Source organism: Mycteria americana, chromosome 7 (genome assembly GCF_035582795.1).
Source record: "Mycteria americana isolate JAX WOST 10 ecotype Jacksonville Zoo and Gardens chromosome 7, USCA_MyAme_1.0, whole genome shotgun sequence".
In the NCBI taxonomy this organism is placed as follows: Eukaryota; Metazoa; Chordata; class Aves; order Ciconiiformes; family Ciconiidae; genus Mycteria; species Mycteria americana.
In genome coordinates, this window is record NC_134371.1 from 58,941,892 (window position 1) to 58,956,270 (window position 14,379).

A 14,379-nucleotide genomic window follows, 5' to 3' on the forward strand; every position below is an offset into this window, starting at 1 on the left:
AAAGACAGAATTATAAATAATTATAACTTTACAATTTAATAATTGACACATATACTATAGTATTTACAGTATCATAAATGCTTTTTTTTTTGTGTTACTTTTAGTAAGCAATCCCTGAGAACAGTTACTTTAACTTGTTTTTATTGAAGTATCTTCACAAATAGAGGAGTTTGCATGTCTCGGGCGGGCGGGAGAAGCGCTCTGCAAAGCCATCGCTTTTGGTGACGCATGAGGTTCTAGTGTTGCGGGTTTCTTTGCTCGCTCTTTCTTCTTTTTTTTTTTCTTTTTTAATTCCTCATGTAATTTTGAAGATTTTTGCACTTTGCAACCTTCGGATCCCTCCAGCGACCGCTTCCTTCAGGAAAGAGGTATTAGATTTCCAGGTTAGCTTTTGGTATTGGCAAGGGAGGGCAGGGGGCTGAGCGAACCATCCTTTTTCCCCGTGGTTGCCTTTTGGTTTGTGCCCAAGGAATCTCTGGATCCTCTCAGCATGTGAAATGGTTAAATCCAAGAAAGAAAAAAAATAAAAAACAAAAAAAAGAAAGAAAGTAAACAAAAAAAGAAACAGAAGACCAGAACAGAGCAGCCTCTGCCGATGGGGGGAAGGTGATCTCTGCTTTCCTTCCTTCTTCTCTCCCGAGTCCCCGTGCTGCGGCCAGACCCTGCCAGTGAGCATGGCGGGGGCCGGGGCTCACCCAAACCGTTCCCGCACCAGCAGCATCAGTTTTTTCTTGCCTTTGTAGATTTGTTTGAGATTGTCAATGAACTGGGCGAACTGTATGTGCCCGTCCTGCGCCAGGAGAAAGGTCTCCCTGGCCTTGCTGAGGAACTCAATGAACTCCCCGTAGTGCCGCGGGCTGATGTGGGTGAGCCGGGAGTGGGTGGTGTTGATGTAGGCGCTTATCGTTGCGTCCAGCAGCTGTCGCAGTGGGGCTTTGTCGGTGGACATCAGCTTCCCCGAGTTCCTGCGGCCGGGGATGCCGGCCAGCCCTGGGGCCGTCATGGTGCAGCGGCGAAGGATGTCCGAGAGCACCGTGGCACAGTGCACGCTCTTCACCACCAGTGGGATGATGGCTGCCAGCTCGTTTTTGCCCAGAGAGTGGCTCAAGGCGCAAGCCCAGAGCACGTCGTTGATGGCTGGGTGCGTGTCCTGGTTGTAGGCCAGGTTGAGATGCGTCATGGCCAACGAGGCCAGTTTGAACGCCCGGAGCGGGTAGCCCCGGTGCTCCATGTAGCGGGCGATGGTGAAGAGCTGGGTGTAGGTCATGCCGGTGGAGGCAGCGTCGATGACGATCTGGTAGGCGGTCTCGAAGGCGATGTGGTCCTTCTCGCAGAGGGTCAGGGCGGACAGGGCGCAGTTCTGCGGGTCCTTCATGGCGCACTGCAGGGCCAGGGTGCGGGCACAGCTGGCCAGCTCTTCCCGCTGCGGGTAGTCCAGGCTCAGGCGCAGGATGGTGTTGTGGGACATCACCGTGGCTGCCACAATGCTGGTGGCTTCCGTGGGGGTGAACAGTGAGTACCAGCTCTGCAGGATGCTCACCAGGGCCCTCACCCCTGCAAGAAAACACTGGGGTCACAGCACAGTCCCGGAGCACAGCTCGGATCACGGGGCTCCTCCGAGTCCCCAGGTGCCCAGAGCCAGGGCAAAGCCTGCCCGCAGCAGTGCTGAGCCACTGCCTCTGCTCCAACAGGGACAGGGTGGAGGGGGACAGGCAGAGGCCACCCTGCTTGGCTATGCTGCAGGGCACAGCGAACACCACTGGCCTGTCCCGGAGGTACAGGGGACCAGTCCCAGTCCCGAACCCGGCCACCATTGTGGCTCCAGCCCTGCCAGCTGGCACTCTGGGGCTGCAACCAGTTACCCAGGAAGAAACGGGAGACTCAGGAGAGCTCAGACGCCCAGAGCTATGAATGACCCCAGGATGTCCGTGCCCACCATGGTCCCACTGGGCGTGGGCCAGATCTGCCCAGCACGGCGAGGCACTCACCCACTTCAGTAGCGCACGTCACCAGCCACCTCACCATCTCCCGCCGCCGCCAGTTGAGGGTGGACAGGGTCATGCGCATCACCTGCGAGGCAAACCCGGGGTGACCGGCCGCCCCACAGGGCTCACCGAGGCCACCCAACACCATGGCGCTCCCCAAAAATCCCCCTGGCCCAGCTGGCTACCAGCTCCCTGCGAGGCTCCCCGGCGCTGCCTTGCCTCCACCCAAACCTCAGTGGGCACAGGGGCCTCCCGGGGCTGAGCTCCCCTGCTCAGGGCCATGCAGGGATGGATTTACTCCTTCCACGGGTGACCATCTGCTTGGTGGAAGATTGTCATGCTGCAGCACAAGGGGCAGAAGGGCTGCTGGCATCCCCCCACGCCATCCTGTACCTGGAGCCCCAGCTCCAGCGCCACGTTGAGCAGCGTTGTGTCCGAGTTGCTGTCGGCCGGTGTGGCAATCTTGAACGCGTCTTGGGCCAGCTTGAAGATCAAGGAGGAGGAGTGGATGTTCTTTTGGATGGCCTCCAGCACCGTGCGTAGGCGCAGCATGTCCCCTGGGTGCAGGAAAGGATGGTCAGATGGCTTGGCCTCCCCCCACCTTGCCCCCGAGCCCTATTTCCTGCCTGCACCGGGTGGTGAACAGCCCCTTCAGCATGGTCAGCCCCTCTGGACGTGCACATGAAGGGATGCACAGAGGTGCTGGATCAGGCCCTGCAGTCCAACAGCAAAATGGGGCATCCTCCCCAGGAGGTGACACATCCTACAGCACCCATCCTCGCTCAAGACCATTCTCTCAGGGAGAGGACAAACAACCCTGTGTGATCTCAGACATGTCCTGGAGCATTAGCAGACATCACCAGGCACCTGGATGTTCTACCCTGGGCTCCAGTTTGACAGCTGTAAAGCAGCCTTTTCCTGATAAAGGAGCGGTTTGGGGAGATGCTCCATGCTCAACGGCTGCAGAAAGGTCAGTCTTCATTTAGGAACACTAAAAAGAAGAAGAAAAGCTGTTTTCCGCACACATACTGTCTTGCCCAGTAAGTCACTTCCCTCTGCAAGGCTAGAAAAGCCCGGGCCAGGGTCACCCAGACTCACTGCGGCTTGGTCCTGGATGTCCCAGGTCAGGCACACAGCTCTCATGACCGAGACAGGCTGAGATACCACCAGAGAAGGGGGTTCCTGGCACAACACCCAGTGATGCTGTGGTCTCCTGCCACGGGAGGCCATGGGTGCTAGAAGGATACATGATGGCACTGGGAGATGGGGCAGGGTCTTGGAAGAGGGACCCATCTGGCTTGGGAAATCCTCCTGTCAGCCCCTGCAGGACACAGGGTGGGGAGAGGAACCTTTGGCGTGGGTGCAGACCAGAGATGCCAACGTACCACATCAGGTCCCTCTGCTTTGTTCCAGGTTCATGTTTCTGCTCCCATAGTCATAAACTGAGCAGATGAACCTCACGCAAAGGAAACCAAGTAACGCACAGCAGTGTGAAAAACCCAGTGCTGCACCTGGGCACGCAGAGACATCTCGGGTGACTAATAGCTAAAGATATCGCCTGCCACCCACAGCAGCTGCTTGCACTGACACCAAAATCCAAGCCTCCCTAAAACGGCTCATGGGGGCGTGGGCAAGAGAGGCTGCGAGGACACAGGATCACATCGGGACATGCTGCGGCGGGGGAACACCCTGGGAAGGGGACAGTGGGAAAAAAAGACGCAATCCAACGGCCCTACACCCCTGGCATAAAAACCTCATCCCCATTAGGTGCTGGAAGGGAGAAGAAACTAAAGGATAAGCCAGGTACCAGCTCTCCATCAGGGCACTGCAAGGCAGGGGCAGGACACCATCAGCCCCGAAAAAGCAGCCAAGAGGAGGACGGCTGGAAGGAGAGAAGAGGCTGCCGAGGCAGCGAGGCTGGAGCTTTCTGACAGCTCATTTACCTTCCACCTCACCGGGGAAGCGGCACCTTCCCTGTCAGGCTGGCAGTACCGGGGGCTGGAGGCTGCCGCAGACTGTGCGGGACAGCAGCGGGCAGTGGTAACCGCTCGGCTCGCCGACCCTCATGGGGCACAAGGCGCTTGCCATCCTGGTAGGGTTGATTTCTGGCCAGAGGGATGTGTAATGAAAAGCCTGTGCTCGTCTTCATCATTGTGCCTGGGCAGGAACTGAAGAGGCCTGAGAGACCAGCAAGGAGGTGTTTCCCCCCAGTGGCTGGGACCCCAGTGTCCCCATCTCCAGCCCTGCCAAAAGCCACACGTGGTTTGGTGCACAGGGAGGTCTTCTCCCTCCTACAGCCTGTGCAAGATCATTACGAGAGGGCGGGAAGCGACAAAGCAAAGGTAAAAAAGGATAAGCAGCTTCAAACTAAACCGTGGGATGAACCTGTGACATGTCTGGCAGGACTAGCTGACCTGGCAGCTGACCATGCTGCAGGGCAGGCATGGTCCAGCATCACCCAGGATCCACGGCACTGTAGTTGGCATCCCTGCAGGGTTGCCTGCACCTCCTGGGAACCTCCTGTCCCGCCCTGCCGGACCACGAGCCTTGGGGCCCTTTGGGACAAGAGCCCCAGAGATCCCGGACTCCAGCGGGCTGCTCTGAGGCCAGCTCACCATGCCCTGCCTGCAGCAGGCTGCCAGTGGGATGTCCAGCCTGGTCTCTGCCAGTGCTCGAGGGAGCAGAAGCAGGAGCTCCCTCTTTTCTCCAGGAAAACCCCTTTGATGTTCTTGTGCAGCTCTGTCCCATCACCCCTGTTCCAGAGCTGGCCCGCCCACCAACCTTTGGCTGCTGTGAGCATGGTGGAGGCCAGCTCGCACTGCTGCGACTCCAGGTGCCCCAGGGTGAACCAGCGCGGGTATCTGCTGGGAACCACCGAGACCAGGTGGTGGGGGTGAGTCACATCGCCGGACGGTGCCGTGGTCTCCAGGACGGGCAACCTGAAGGGTAAATGGGAGGAGGCGACATCAGACCTCGCCACGGCAGCCCCAGCCCAGCCCTGGCTTCGCCTCCTCTCCCCGAGGTGCTGGCGACGCGAGGCAGAGGCTGCCCGCAGGCAGCTGCTCGCAGCACTGCCTTTGAAAGCATCCTGCCGTGCACGTGTGGGGGCTCCCGAGGCTGCGTGCTCAACACATGGGCACGGGGATCAATCTGAGACCGACTTGAAAGGGGGAGAATGATCCATGAAGTGATTTATAAACTTGTAAGGAAAAGCACAAGCCTCAGAGAAAAAAAAAAAAAAAGCAAAATCCCTTCTCCCTCCCCGCTCCTTTCATGTCAGAGTGCCCGGCAGAACTCCTGGCTTTATCATCTGGTTGTTCTTAAAACGCCCGGTTATGATCAGAAGCAGCGGCACATTTCCCCAGGGCCTCTGCAGCCCGTTTGGGTTACCTGCTTGTGTGGGGATATCCAAAAGCCTGGAAAACCCAGGGGAGAAGGAAGCCTAAGGAAGGGGAGCAGGAGTCTCATGTCGCCAGCCATGGTGACAAAACCATGTTGGCTCTTAAACCCCTGAGTTGGTGCTGGTGTCACTAATTCGGTGGCCAGCCACGGCGTGCAGGAGGGAAACTGTCCCCCTGGATATGGAGAGCATCCAACCATGTCTGCTCTCCTTGCTTGCAGGCTTGGGGTACCCATGGGACAGCAGAAGCCCAGCCTTTCCAGCCCAGGTCAGAGACACCCCAACACAGGGGGTCCCAGCTGGGAGCAGGGGACGGGCACTGACACAGATGGCGAGGGAGCAACGTGCACCCCAGGGCACTCGGTCCTGTTCCTGCGTGGTGGCCGGAGGTCTTAGGTCTGGTGGGGCATGGTGTCCCCACACACTGCAGAGGCCCTTGGCTGCTCTTTTAGGTCTGGTTGTCCTCCTGAGCAGCTCTTCCCAGGACAGCGGGATTTCAAAATTTCCCCTGGCGTTGGGGAGAGATGGCCCATTTCACCGAGGAAATGCCACAAGAAAGATGATGCTCTGGGCTGGGACTTTTAATGTTGTCAAAGGGAGAGGGCACTGGGATGCTCTGGGGTTGACGGTCCTTCAAGCATTGACTCATTTGGGCAATGCCAGCCTTTTCAAGACCCATCCAGGCCCTGCCAAAAAACCTGCAGTACATGGGCTGATGTCTGAGGGGTGTCACACACCGGGGAGGGAGATGGGGCAGCTCTCGGCATCAGCCGTGTCCCCCAGTCCCAGAGACAGAGCTGGGCTTTAATGGAGAACAGAGTGCAACTGTGCTCTCTGCCCGGCTCTGCGACATCCTGGAGCCCGGGGCAATCACCTGCCCATCTGTGCCGGGATAACAGCCCTTCGTGCAGGCAGGGAGGGCTGCAGGGTGCCCAAGGCCTGGCAGACACGAGGCAGATGACAGCACCGAGTGTGCCTGGGACGTGCTCCGGCAGAGGATGCCTGTCACCAGGACAGGCAGGTGGTGGTCCAGCCTGGGGCGAGGGGCTGGGCAGAGGGCTGGACCAGCAGACATTATCGGGCCCATACAAATCCCTACAGATGAGGCTTGAAAACCCGGAATTGCCCAAACAGAGAGCAGGAGTCTCTTTGCACTGCTGCTTGGTGCCCGGGCAGCTCTACACGCTGCACAGGATGATCCCAGGGATGGCAAGCTCCAAGCCTACCTCCGCTCCCATCCCTGCTCTAGGATGAGCATCCCAGCATCCAGCTCTACCGCATCCCAGCTTCCCGGCGGAGCAGAAGAGGGAGGCAAAATGGGTGGCAGAGACGGAATAAAACATGCACCAACCTCATGGCCCGCAAAGCCAACTTGTACGCCAGGTCTGCATCGTGGGGCAGCAGAGCAGAGAACAGGTATTTGGCAAAGGTGTGCATGGGGACGCTCTCACGGTGGATGACTTCTCCCAAGCCGCTGAAGGGACCACCTAGATGGAAGCAGAGTCCATCAGCCGTAATTAGCACAGCAGGATCTGTGGCTGGGGTTTGCACCACCCCAAAGCTTTGAGGATCGGCTCAGCAGCTCCCTGGTGCGTTACTCAAGTTGGATCCAGGGCAAAGGGCTGCTCTTTCCTTTTCTAAAAACCCTCTGAGGTCAAAATCCCTCAGAAACTGAGGCCACGTGCTTAGCACCCTTCTCTGTAACACCCCTGAGGTGGTCTCGCTCCAGGGATGTCAGCAAACCCTTGCTTTGCCAGATGATGGGGCAGAGCAGCCATCCTACGGACTCAGCACCACAGCCACAGAGGAAGAAGCCAGGATGGGGTCAGCCAGGAGTAAACCTTGGAAAGGGCACCCCAGAGATGTTACCAACACTCAGCTAAGATACAGAAGCCAGCTAGATGGACCAAGCCCCCACCTTCCAGCAGCAAGATGCACTGCTTCCGCAGGGTCTGCACAAGCACCGGGTCGAGCTCCAGGTCCTGCAGCCGGGCGATGATCTGCTCCTCGTTGCGGCACACCTTGTCCTGGGCATAGAGACCTTCAGGCATCACTCTCTGCTGACCCATCCCCATCAGGGCCACCTCTAAGGCCAGGGACAGGTAGGACTCGCCGCTGTCTTGGCTGCCGGTCGCAACGGGCACGTGTTGATACACTGGGGGTTTGGAGTCCCCAGCGTCTAGAAGAAGGGGGAGAGATGCAGCAAGGTTAGAAGAGCCTTCCTAGGTGGCAGAACCACGGCAGAGAGGAAAAACCTCTCAACTTCAGAAACCAGACCCACGCTTCCCTTGCTGCCTGCCTTCAGTTACCCAGAGATGATGGATAAAAGCTTCCTGCAGGAGATGTGGGCTTCACCCTCCTTCCTGCTCTCACTAGGAGATGCAGGAGACCTGAGACCTCTGCAACAAGGTGCACAGCTGACACCAGAGCCTTCCCGCAGGCTGGCATGCCTCGGCCCAGCTCTGCTAAGCCACTCTCCTGCTCTGCCCTGGCTGCAAACCAGAAAAACTGGGCTGGGAAACCTCACTGGGAAAACTCAGAGTGCTAACTTCCCCTCTCTGCACTGCAGCACTGTCCTGGCTGCTCCTGCAAAGGTGGAGAGAGGGGAGATTCGGAGCCCAGGAGTCCCAAGCCCCAGACCTGCACCCAGGGTCTGCCCGCTGGGCTTGGTTCAGCTGCAGCCACCGGGAAGGGAGCCAGGAGGAGCGCTCGGTACCTGAAATTTCAAGGCAATTTTCCTCTTCTAATCTACAAGCTTCGGTCAGGGTGAGGAAGAGGCAGCCAATGGGGTTCAGAGGGTGGCCTACCCAGCCCTCCAAGTTGGTGATGGTTGTTGCTCCTCGCTGCAGCAGCTCTGCAAAAAATGGAACAGAAAGACATTAAAAGTGAGGAATTTAAAGACAGGTTCTGCACCCAGAGCGATCTCTGAGACCAGAGGCCTTTTCTTACCCCACAGCCTGGGACCTCCAGGGCCAACTTTGGCATGGCAGTTCACGAGGGCAAGGAGCAGCTCAGAGCAGCCACCATGCACGCTGTCACAGACATCAGAGGGAGCAGGCACCCAACAAAAAAAGGTGCCCCTAAGGCCACATAAGATGCAGCGACTTGTTCTCTGTTCCAGGAGGACACAAGGGACTGCAGAGTCCCAAGATGGGGTCTATGAAGTCAGACCTGCAGCTTATGGACTCATTTGCAATGGTAGCCTGAATGTTTTGGAAACACAGGCAGAAATCTCTCCCGAGATGACAAAGACTCCCAGTGCGTCTTAAAAGCTCCATCTTTTGATGATCTCAAGCTGGCTGAGCTAGCAAGGTCCAGGAGTCACTGACCACTGGCAGCACTGCAGTAACTGACCCCTGCTCCCTGCCAACTGCAACTGCAAAAGGAGACACACTGGGCTTGCCTCCTGGTACCATTTATTCAGCAAATACAAGGTGGAAGTAGCACACGCAGCCAGTTACTGCAGCTCTGCAGACAAGCAGCTCCTCTTTAATGCAGGCATCACTTGCCTGTGCAATCCTTACAGGCAACCAGACATGGCAACGAGAACATCCCTACTCCAGCAGCCTGAAGACAGCACGTGGGCACCTCTGTCCTTAGCATGTGGGTACCAACAGTTTGGCTCAAGCAACCAGATGCATCAGTTTGTCTTCCTAGGGTGTGAGTAATCCCATACAGCGCTGCCCACCGTCAACCTCTGCTGCTCTAGATGGGGCAGCACTACTCTCTGAGGTGGAGAAGACTTTCTCAACCAGCTGGGACAGCCCAGCCAGACCTTGTGAGACACTTCTCCCATAGCTCTATTCATACCTTTCTTCTGATGCTTATATATTTCCAGCTGCCTTTGCTGCTGCAGTCGCAGGGTGTTGATTATGGCAACAGTTAGTCGGAGAGCTTCTCTGGGATAGCCGTGGGAGCGCAGGGCATCCACCCGAGCACAGGCTGTCGGGACGTGTTCTGCAAGGCAAGGACAAATACAGGGCATAGCTGAGCCAGAGGAGCATAGAAATTCACGGGATGGTACTGATGGCGGGAGAGAACCTGACGGCATCAGGCTTCAGGGCATTTTCTTCTACTGATCTTGCCCACACCCCAGCTAAACTCCTGCTCCCTGTCTTGAATTCATTCCTTTCTCCCTGCTCCTGGCAGGGATGCGTACCAGGAATACTAACGGGACTCCTACCATGTTCAACCCACAGCAGCCACGTCAGTACCTAAATCCCCACCTCCACAAACCTTATCTAATGGAAGCATTTCCAACACACCATTGCTGCAATATGACGGCTCCAAACACAGGCTGTTACAACCCTGCCGCTCATTTCTCCTAAAATCTGCACAGCTTATGGTGATCTCTCTCATTGCTGTGCACCCAAATGCTTCTTAGCATCTCCTCCAACAACTCTCCCTGCTCTCATCACACAGGCGGTGATACGTGGGGTGAGGCTGTGCATCCCGCACTGCGCTGAGGGCACTGGTAGGTCTGGGGTGATGTTTTGAACTGCTTCCTTAACGCCTCCATGGAGCGAGCTCTGCAGACACCCTGTCTCTTCTGCAGCTCTCCTACCTGGTGCTTTATTATTAGGAACAGTTGCATGAACACCCCCCCCCCCCCCCAGGACTCACAGTTGCTTAGGAATTCATCTGCTCCTGCTGCTCATTGCTCACCTGAAATCACAAGCAACTGTGGAGAGGATTATGACTGAGTGAGAAATTAGCAGGAGCAGATGACATGACATGTCGCATAACAAGCAGCGAAAATCCCATTTTCTTGCAAAATGTCCTACCAAGGGGAGGGAAAGGCAAACACAGAAGATCTAAAATTATGGCAGAGGGATAATTTCTACTCCTGGAAGAGCTCAGAAAGCTTTGGAAATGCAGACAACCACCTCCACAAATGGGGTTTCCACGTCCCAAAGGTCACCCGCAAGGAACACACGAGAAAGAGGTTTCAGAACAAACACATCTGTAAAAGACCTTCTTGTTGCTCCCTCTATTCATTTGCTAAATGGATGAAATATTCAGCTTCTTGCTGAATTCATCACTGGAAGTTGCTGACAAACCACGCTCCTCTCCCAGCACTGAGTCCCTGAAGGGGTGCCAAGAAATTGAAAGCACAAAATCCAAAAATCACGGCAAATATATCAGAAAAATAACATGCACCAACCAGCTGGACCAAAGGGCTCACCAGAACCCAGATTATGCTAGGGACAGGGGAGCTGTGGCCACCATGTCCCTGCTAGATGGAGTCCATGGAAGCACTAACCCACCACCACTGCCTGTGGCTGCAGGGCGAGGAGACCTGCTGCTGCCTGCAGCTACACCAAACTCTTCCCAGAGTAGAAATGTCCTCTCCCGCTCCAGCTAAGCTAGCAGAATTGTACCAGCAGCCTTCACATGGGCCCTTTTTAACTTATCTCCTGGCCTTAATAGCAACTTGGTGCCTGCTGCTCCACAAACCACATCTCTGGATGACTTTAAATATTCTCTGCTCATGTGGCTGGCTGACAGCAGACCCTGGCTCCTGGAATGGATGACAGTGCAGTGGTGGATTTTGACCTGTTCCATATCCATACATTCACTTCGTGGGCTGTAGGGATGAGGCATCCACCCCTCCTGGAAGGGGGGCGGAGGGGCTTGCGTCTCCCATTTTGGGGTCAGTCTGAGGGCTGACAGCCACACCAGGTACTCCCCAAGCCCTTCGCCTCACTCGTTCTCATTCCAGACATGTAGTCAAGGGTCTGCAGATCTGCCCAGGGTCATGACTTTGCAGCAGAGAAGTTGTGTGGCTTGAGGTACGTGGACTAAAGGTCTACAGCACAGGAGGGTACTGGGCTTGACTGGTCCAGTATGCCTTAAGCTCATACAAGGCTTAATTGTACTGTCTGCTAATTGCCTTTAAGGGAAGACTATAGAGAGGGTGAGAGCAGGGAAGAAAAAATCCAGAGGATACAGCTGTGCTCCCCAGCCAACTTTCAAGGGACTGTACTGGGAACAGCGAGAGCTTGCACTGGGGACAGCCAGACACTGGCAGGATGAAAGAGGACACGATGACCCTGGTCCAAGCTGCCCAAGGGGAACCCAGACTGTAAGGATGTGGGGCTTGCTATAAGGACTGTGGCTGGGGTGTGGGAGGGCATCAAGTTCTTCTGCTCGCCCTACTCCTCAGGCTAAGGGCCAGGGAGGCACTTTCAATCTAGGATGCAGAAGCTTGCAAGGACCCAGCTTTGATGCCTTGGGTGGCTCTTCTCCACTAGCAACCCTACCCACCCAGGCCATGCAAGGGGCTGCTGGTTTGGATGCTCACCTAGCCACAGCGGCTGCCCCTGGGAGTTGAAGAGGAGGCTCTCACCCTCCCGCTGGTAGGAGGGAGACATGTAGAAGTCACTGCTAATGATGCGCTGCAGGTGGCTGTCCTGCCAGTGGAGGTCACAGCCCTCGATCGCCCGGGTGAACACGGTTCGTCTGGGCCTGGCCAGCGAGTCTGCAAAGAGAAAAACCATCAGTGCCTTGGTGGGACAGGGGCAGCCTGTTCCTGCCCCCAGACACGACCTCCCTGCGAAGAGCAATGTCTTTACCATGAGAGCAAAGCCCCACCTGGTCCCACCCCAGCTGTTTCAGAGCTGAGCACAGGGGCTCTGGCTCCCGCGCTGTGGCAGATTGCCTTTAGACACCTCCGCTGCCCGTCCCGTCTCTGATGGAGACTGCCATCTCCTTAGACGGCATCGCTAAGTAACTTGCTACAATAGCTGCCTTGGTCAGAGAGGTGAGAAAAGAGGCAGGGACTGCCCTGCCGTCAGCTTTCTGACGATAATCCACTGTCACATAGGAGGCTGACGCCTTGAAATGTGGCAGTGCGTTCCCACCCCTGTGACATTCAGCGTGCAGGCAGCTGCCGGGGTCAGGACTGGGCTTCCTCAGCATTACTGCCCCGCAAGCACCACAAGCTCTCCTCTTCCGCTCCAACGCAAAGCCCCGGCCTCACTGAACCACAGCTCCTTAGATCAGCAGCACCCAAAGCTGTGAAGGGAACTGCACGAGCACGTCTCATCTGCCTCCGGGCGATGGGGGGAACATCACCTTCCAGCAACCTCCCCTGGCTGTGTGAGAGGGCTGGAAGGGAGGAGATGGCATCGTCTGAAACCCCACCGCTGCTCTGCAGCAGACATCTGTGCTCCTCTTCAGAGCTGCTCTGTAACTACAATGATATTTTCTAAGCTATTGAATGCTAGATGAGCATTTCACTCCAGCCAGACAGATCAGACAAGTGGTTTGTCAGGAGGAAAAGGCCCATCCGGAGCAATCCTGCTATTGCTCCAGCACGCCGGAGCACAAGGGCCAAACACAGCCGGTGGGCTGCAAAATGGGAAGCCCCAAAGGGGCTGCAATGCTGAATGTTAGGTCCTGCAACCTGCAAGACGGGCCGAGTTAAACGCATTGGAGAGGGGAAAACAAAAGGCACTGCTCAAAGCTGATCCAGGGCGGCTGGATAAACACACTCTGGAAACGATGGCAACAAGCAATTACCCTGAATGCTGCAGGCACCCCGAGGTGGAGAGAAATTAAACAGGTGTTCGTACGCACAGAACCAAGCCTGCTCACTTTACCAGGAAGGATTTCAGGAATCAGCTGTTCTCCTTTCAGTAATAAAAGAGGCTGGCAACAATTTGCAGCAGTATTTGCATATGCACAGACATTAACCCCGGGACACCTCCAGGGTCCCTGCTGCTTTCAGTCCCCTGCTTGGAGAGGCAGGAGCGCAGGGACGAGGGGACATCCCTGCCACGTGCTTTGGAAACTCCCCACATGTCTGAAAATGTGACCTGCTCAGCCCCGGTGACCTGCCCCGAATGCCGGAGCGAATCCTCGGCGGAGCTGGGAACACCAGGGGGGAGTCCCGGGGCTGGCGCAGGACATGGAGCAAGGCCAGGTTTAAATTAATCCGCTCCCTGAGGACGCGCACGGGGAGGTGGCCGGGGCGTGCGGTCTTGGCCGTGGCTGAGGTGGGCTGGCAGGACAGCCGTGTTCCCGAACTGCTGCTGGGGGACTAATCCCACCCAGAAGAGTGAAGTTCCCTCTGCAGCACAGCTGCCATCCCCCTCTCCTCTTCCCACTTTGGCTGCACGTAATCCACCAAAGAGCAATTCCAGCGCAGCAGACGGAGGCACGGTAAGAGCAGTAACTTTCAACTAATGTCTACTTCAGGCAAAAGGAAGGGGAAAAAGTGCTTTAAAGGGATCAAATGCTTTGTCAGGGGTTGAGAAAATATTTTAGCATGAAGGAACAGCCCCATAACTACATTGCTCCATTTGTGCTCTGCACTTGAACCACGTTTAACATCCCTGGCTAATGACTTATGTACCATCTGAATCAAAGCCCAGAAGCGAGACCCAAGGGCTGGGCGAGGGGCTCTGCACCACCTCCAACTCCTCACTCTCACATTACAGCCAGGGCTTCAGAGTTCAGTTCCACTCCGATTCAAGCAGCACCATTTTTCTGTAAAACTCCATACCTAAACCTGCACAGACCATATAGATCCAAACTCCCCCGTGGTCAAATTGCTTTAAAAAGGCCTTTGAAAATTATTTGATGCTCAAAATACAAGTGACTTCACCCAAGATGTCACAAAGAGCCAAACCTTTCCAAGCATATCTAAAACCAGAGGCTGTAAAGAGAAATGTTTTGTATTCCCATGCCTCCTGGAGACATCACCACCAGGTGAATTGAGGTCTCTCAACATTGAGGTGAGTTTTGATCCTGACCCAACCCCTGCGGCCATCGGCTGCATTTCCACCCCCTGCCCAGACTCACCTTGGCTGTGACCAGAGCTCTGCGTAAGCGCGTTGGTGATGTTGGGAAGCTCATTACCGTAATTGCCATCTTCTAGGGGACAGACGTCCATCTCACCCCACTTGCGCAGTTGCCGGAGCCAGCAGGATTTCTCTTCCAGCTTGCAGTGCGGGTTTAACACCACGCACACCCACAGTGCCCCTAGAC

The 14,379-nt window shown here is 56.0% G+C and overlaps 1 protein-coding gene across 1 annotated transcript in view; it reads right to left on the reverse strand.

Moving 5' to 3' along the window:
- Nucleotides 1-20: 20 nt before the first annotated feature.
- The window catches only part of ZSWIM5 (zinc finger SWIM-type containing 5), a 100,947-nt gene continuing 86,588 nt past the window's right edge, over nt 21-14,379 (reverse strand). The window contains exons 5-14 of the mRNA XM_075508644.1: nt 14,194-14,373; nt 11,690-11,866; nt 9,196-9,342; nt 8,102-8,239; nt 7,304-7,564; nt 6,737-6,872; nt 4,767-4,924; nt 2,379-2,542; nt 1,989-2,070; nt 21-1,554 (exon numbers count right to left, since the gene is read on the reverse strand). Of these exons, the coding sequence (XP_075364759.1) occupies nt 692-1,554; nt 1,989-2,070; nt 2,379-2,542; nt 4,767-4,924; nt 6,737-6,872; nt 7,304-7,564; nt 8,102-8,239; nt 9,196-9,342; nt 11,690-11,866; nt 14,194-14,373 (2,306 nt within the window). The 3' untranslated portion in view covers nt 21-691. The remainder of the gene's footprint in view (nt 1,555-1,988; nt 2,071-2,378; nt 2,543-4,766; nt 4,925-6,736; nt 6,873-7,303; nt 7,565-8,101; nt 8,240-9,195; nt 9,343-11,689; nt 11,867-14,193; nt 14,374-14,379) is intronic.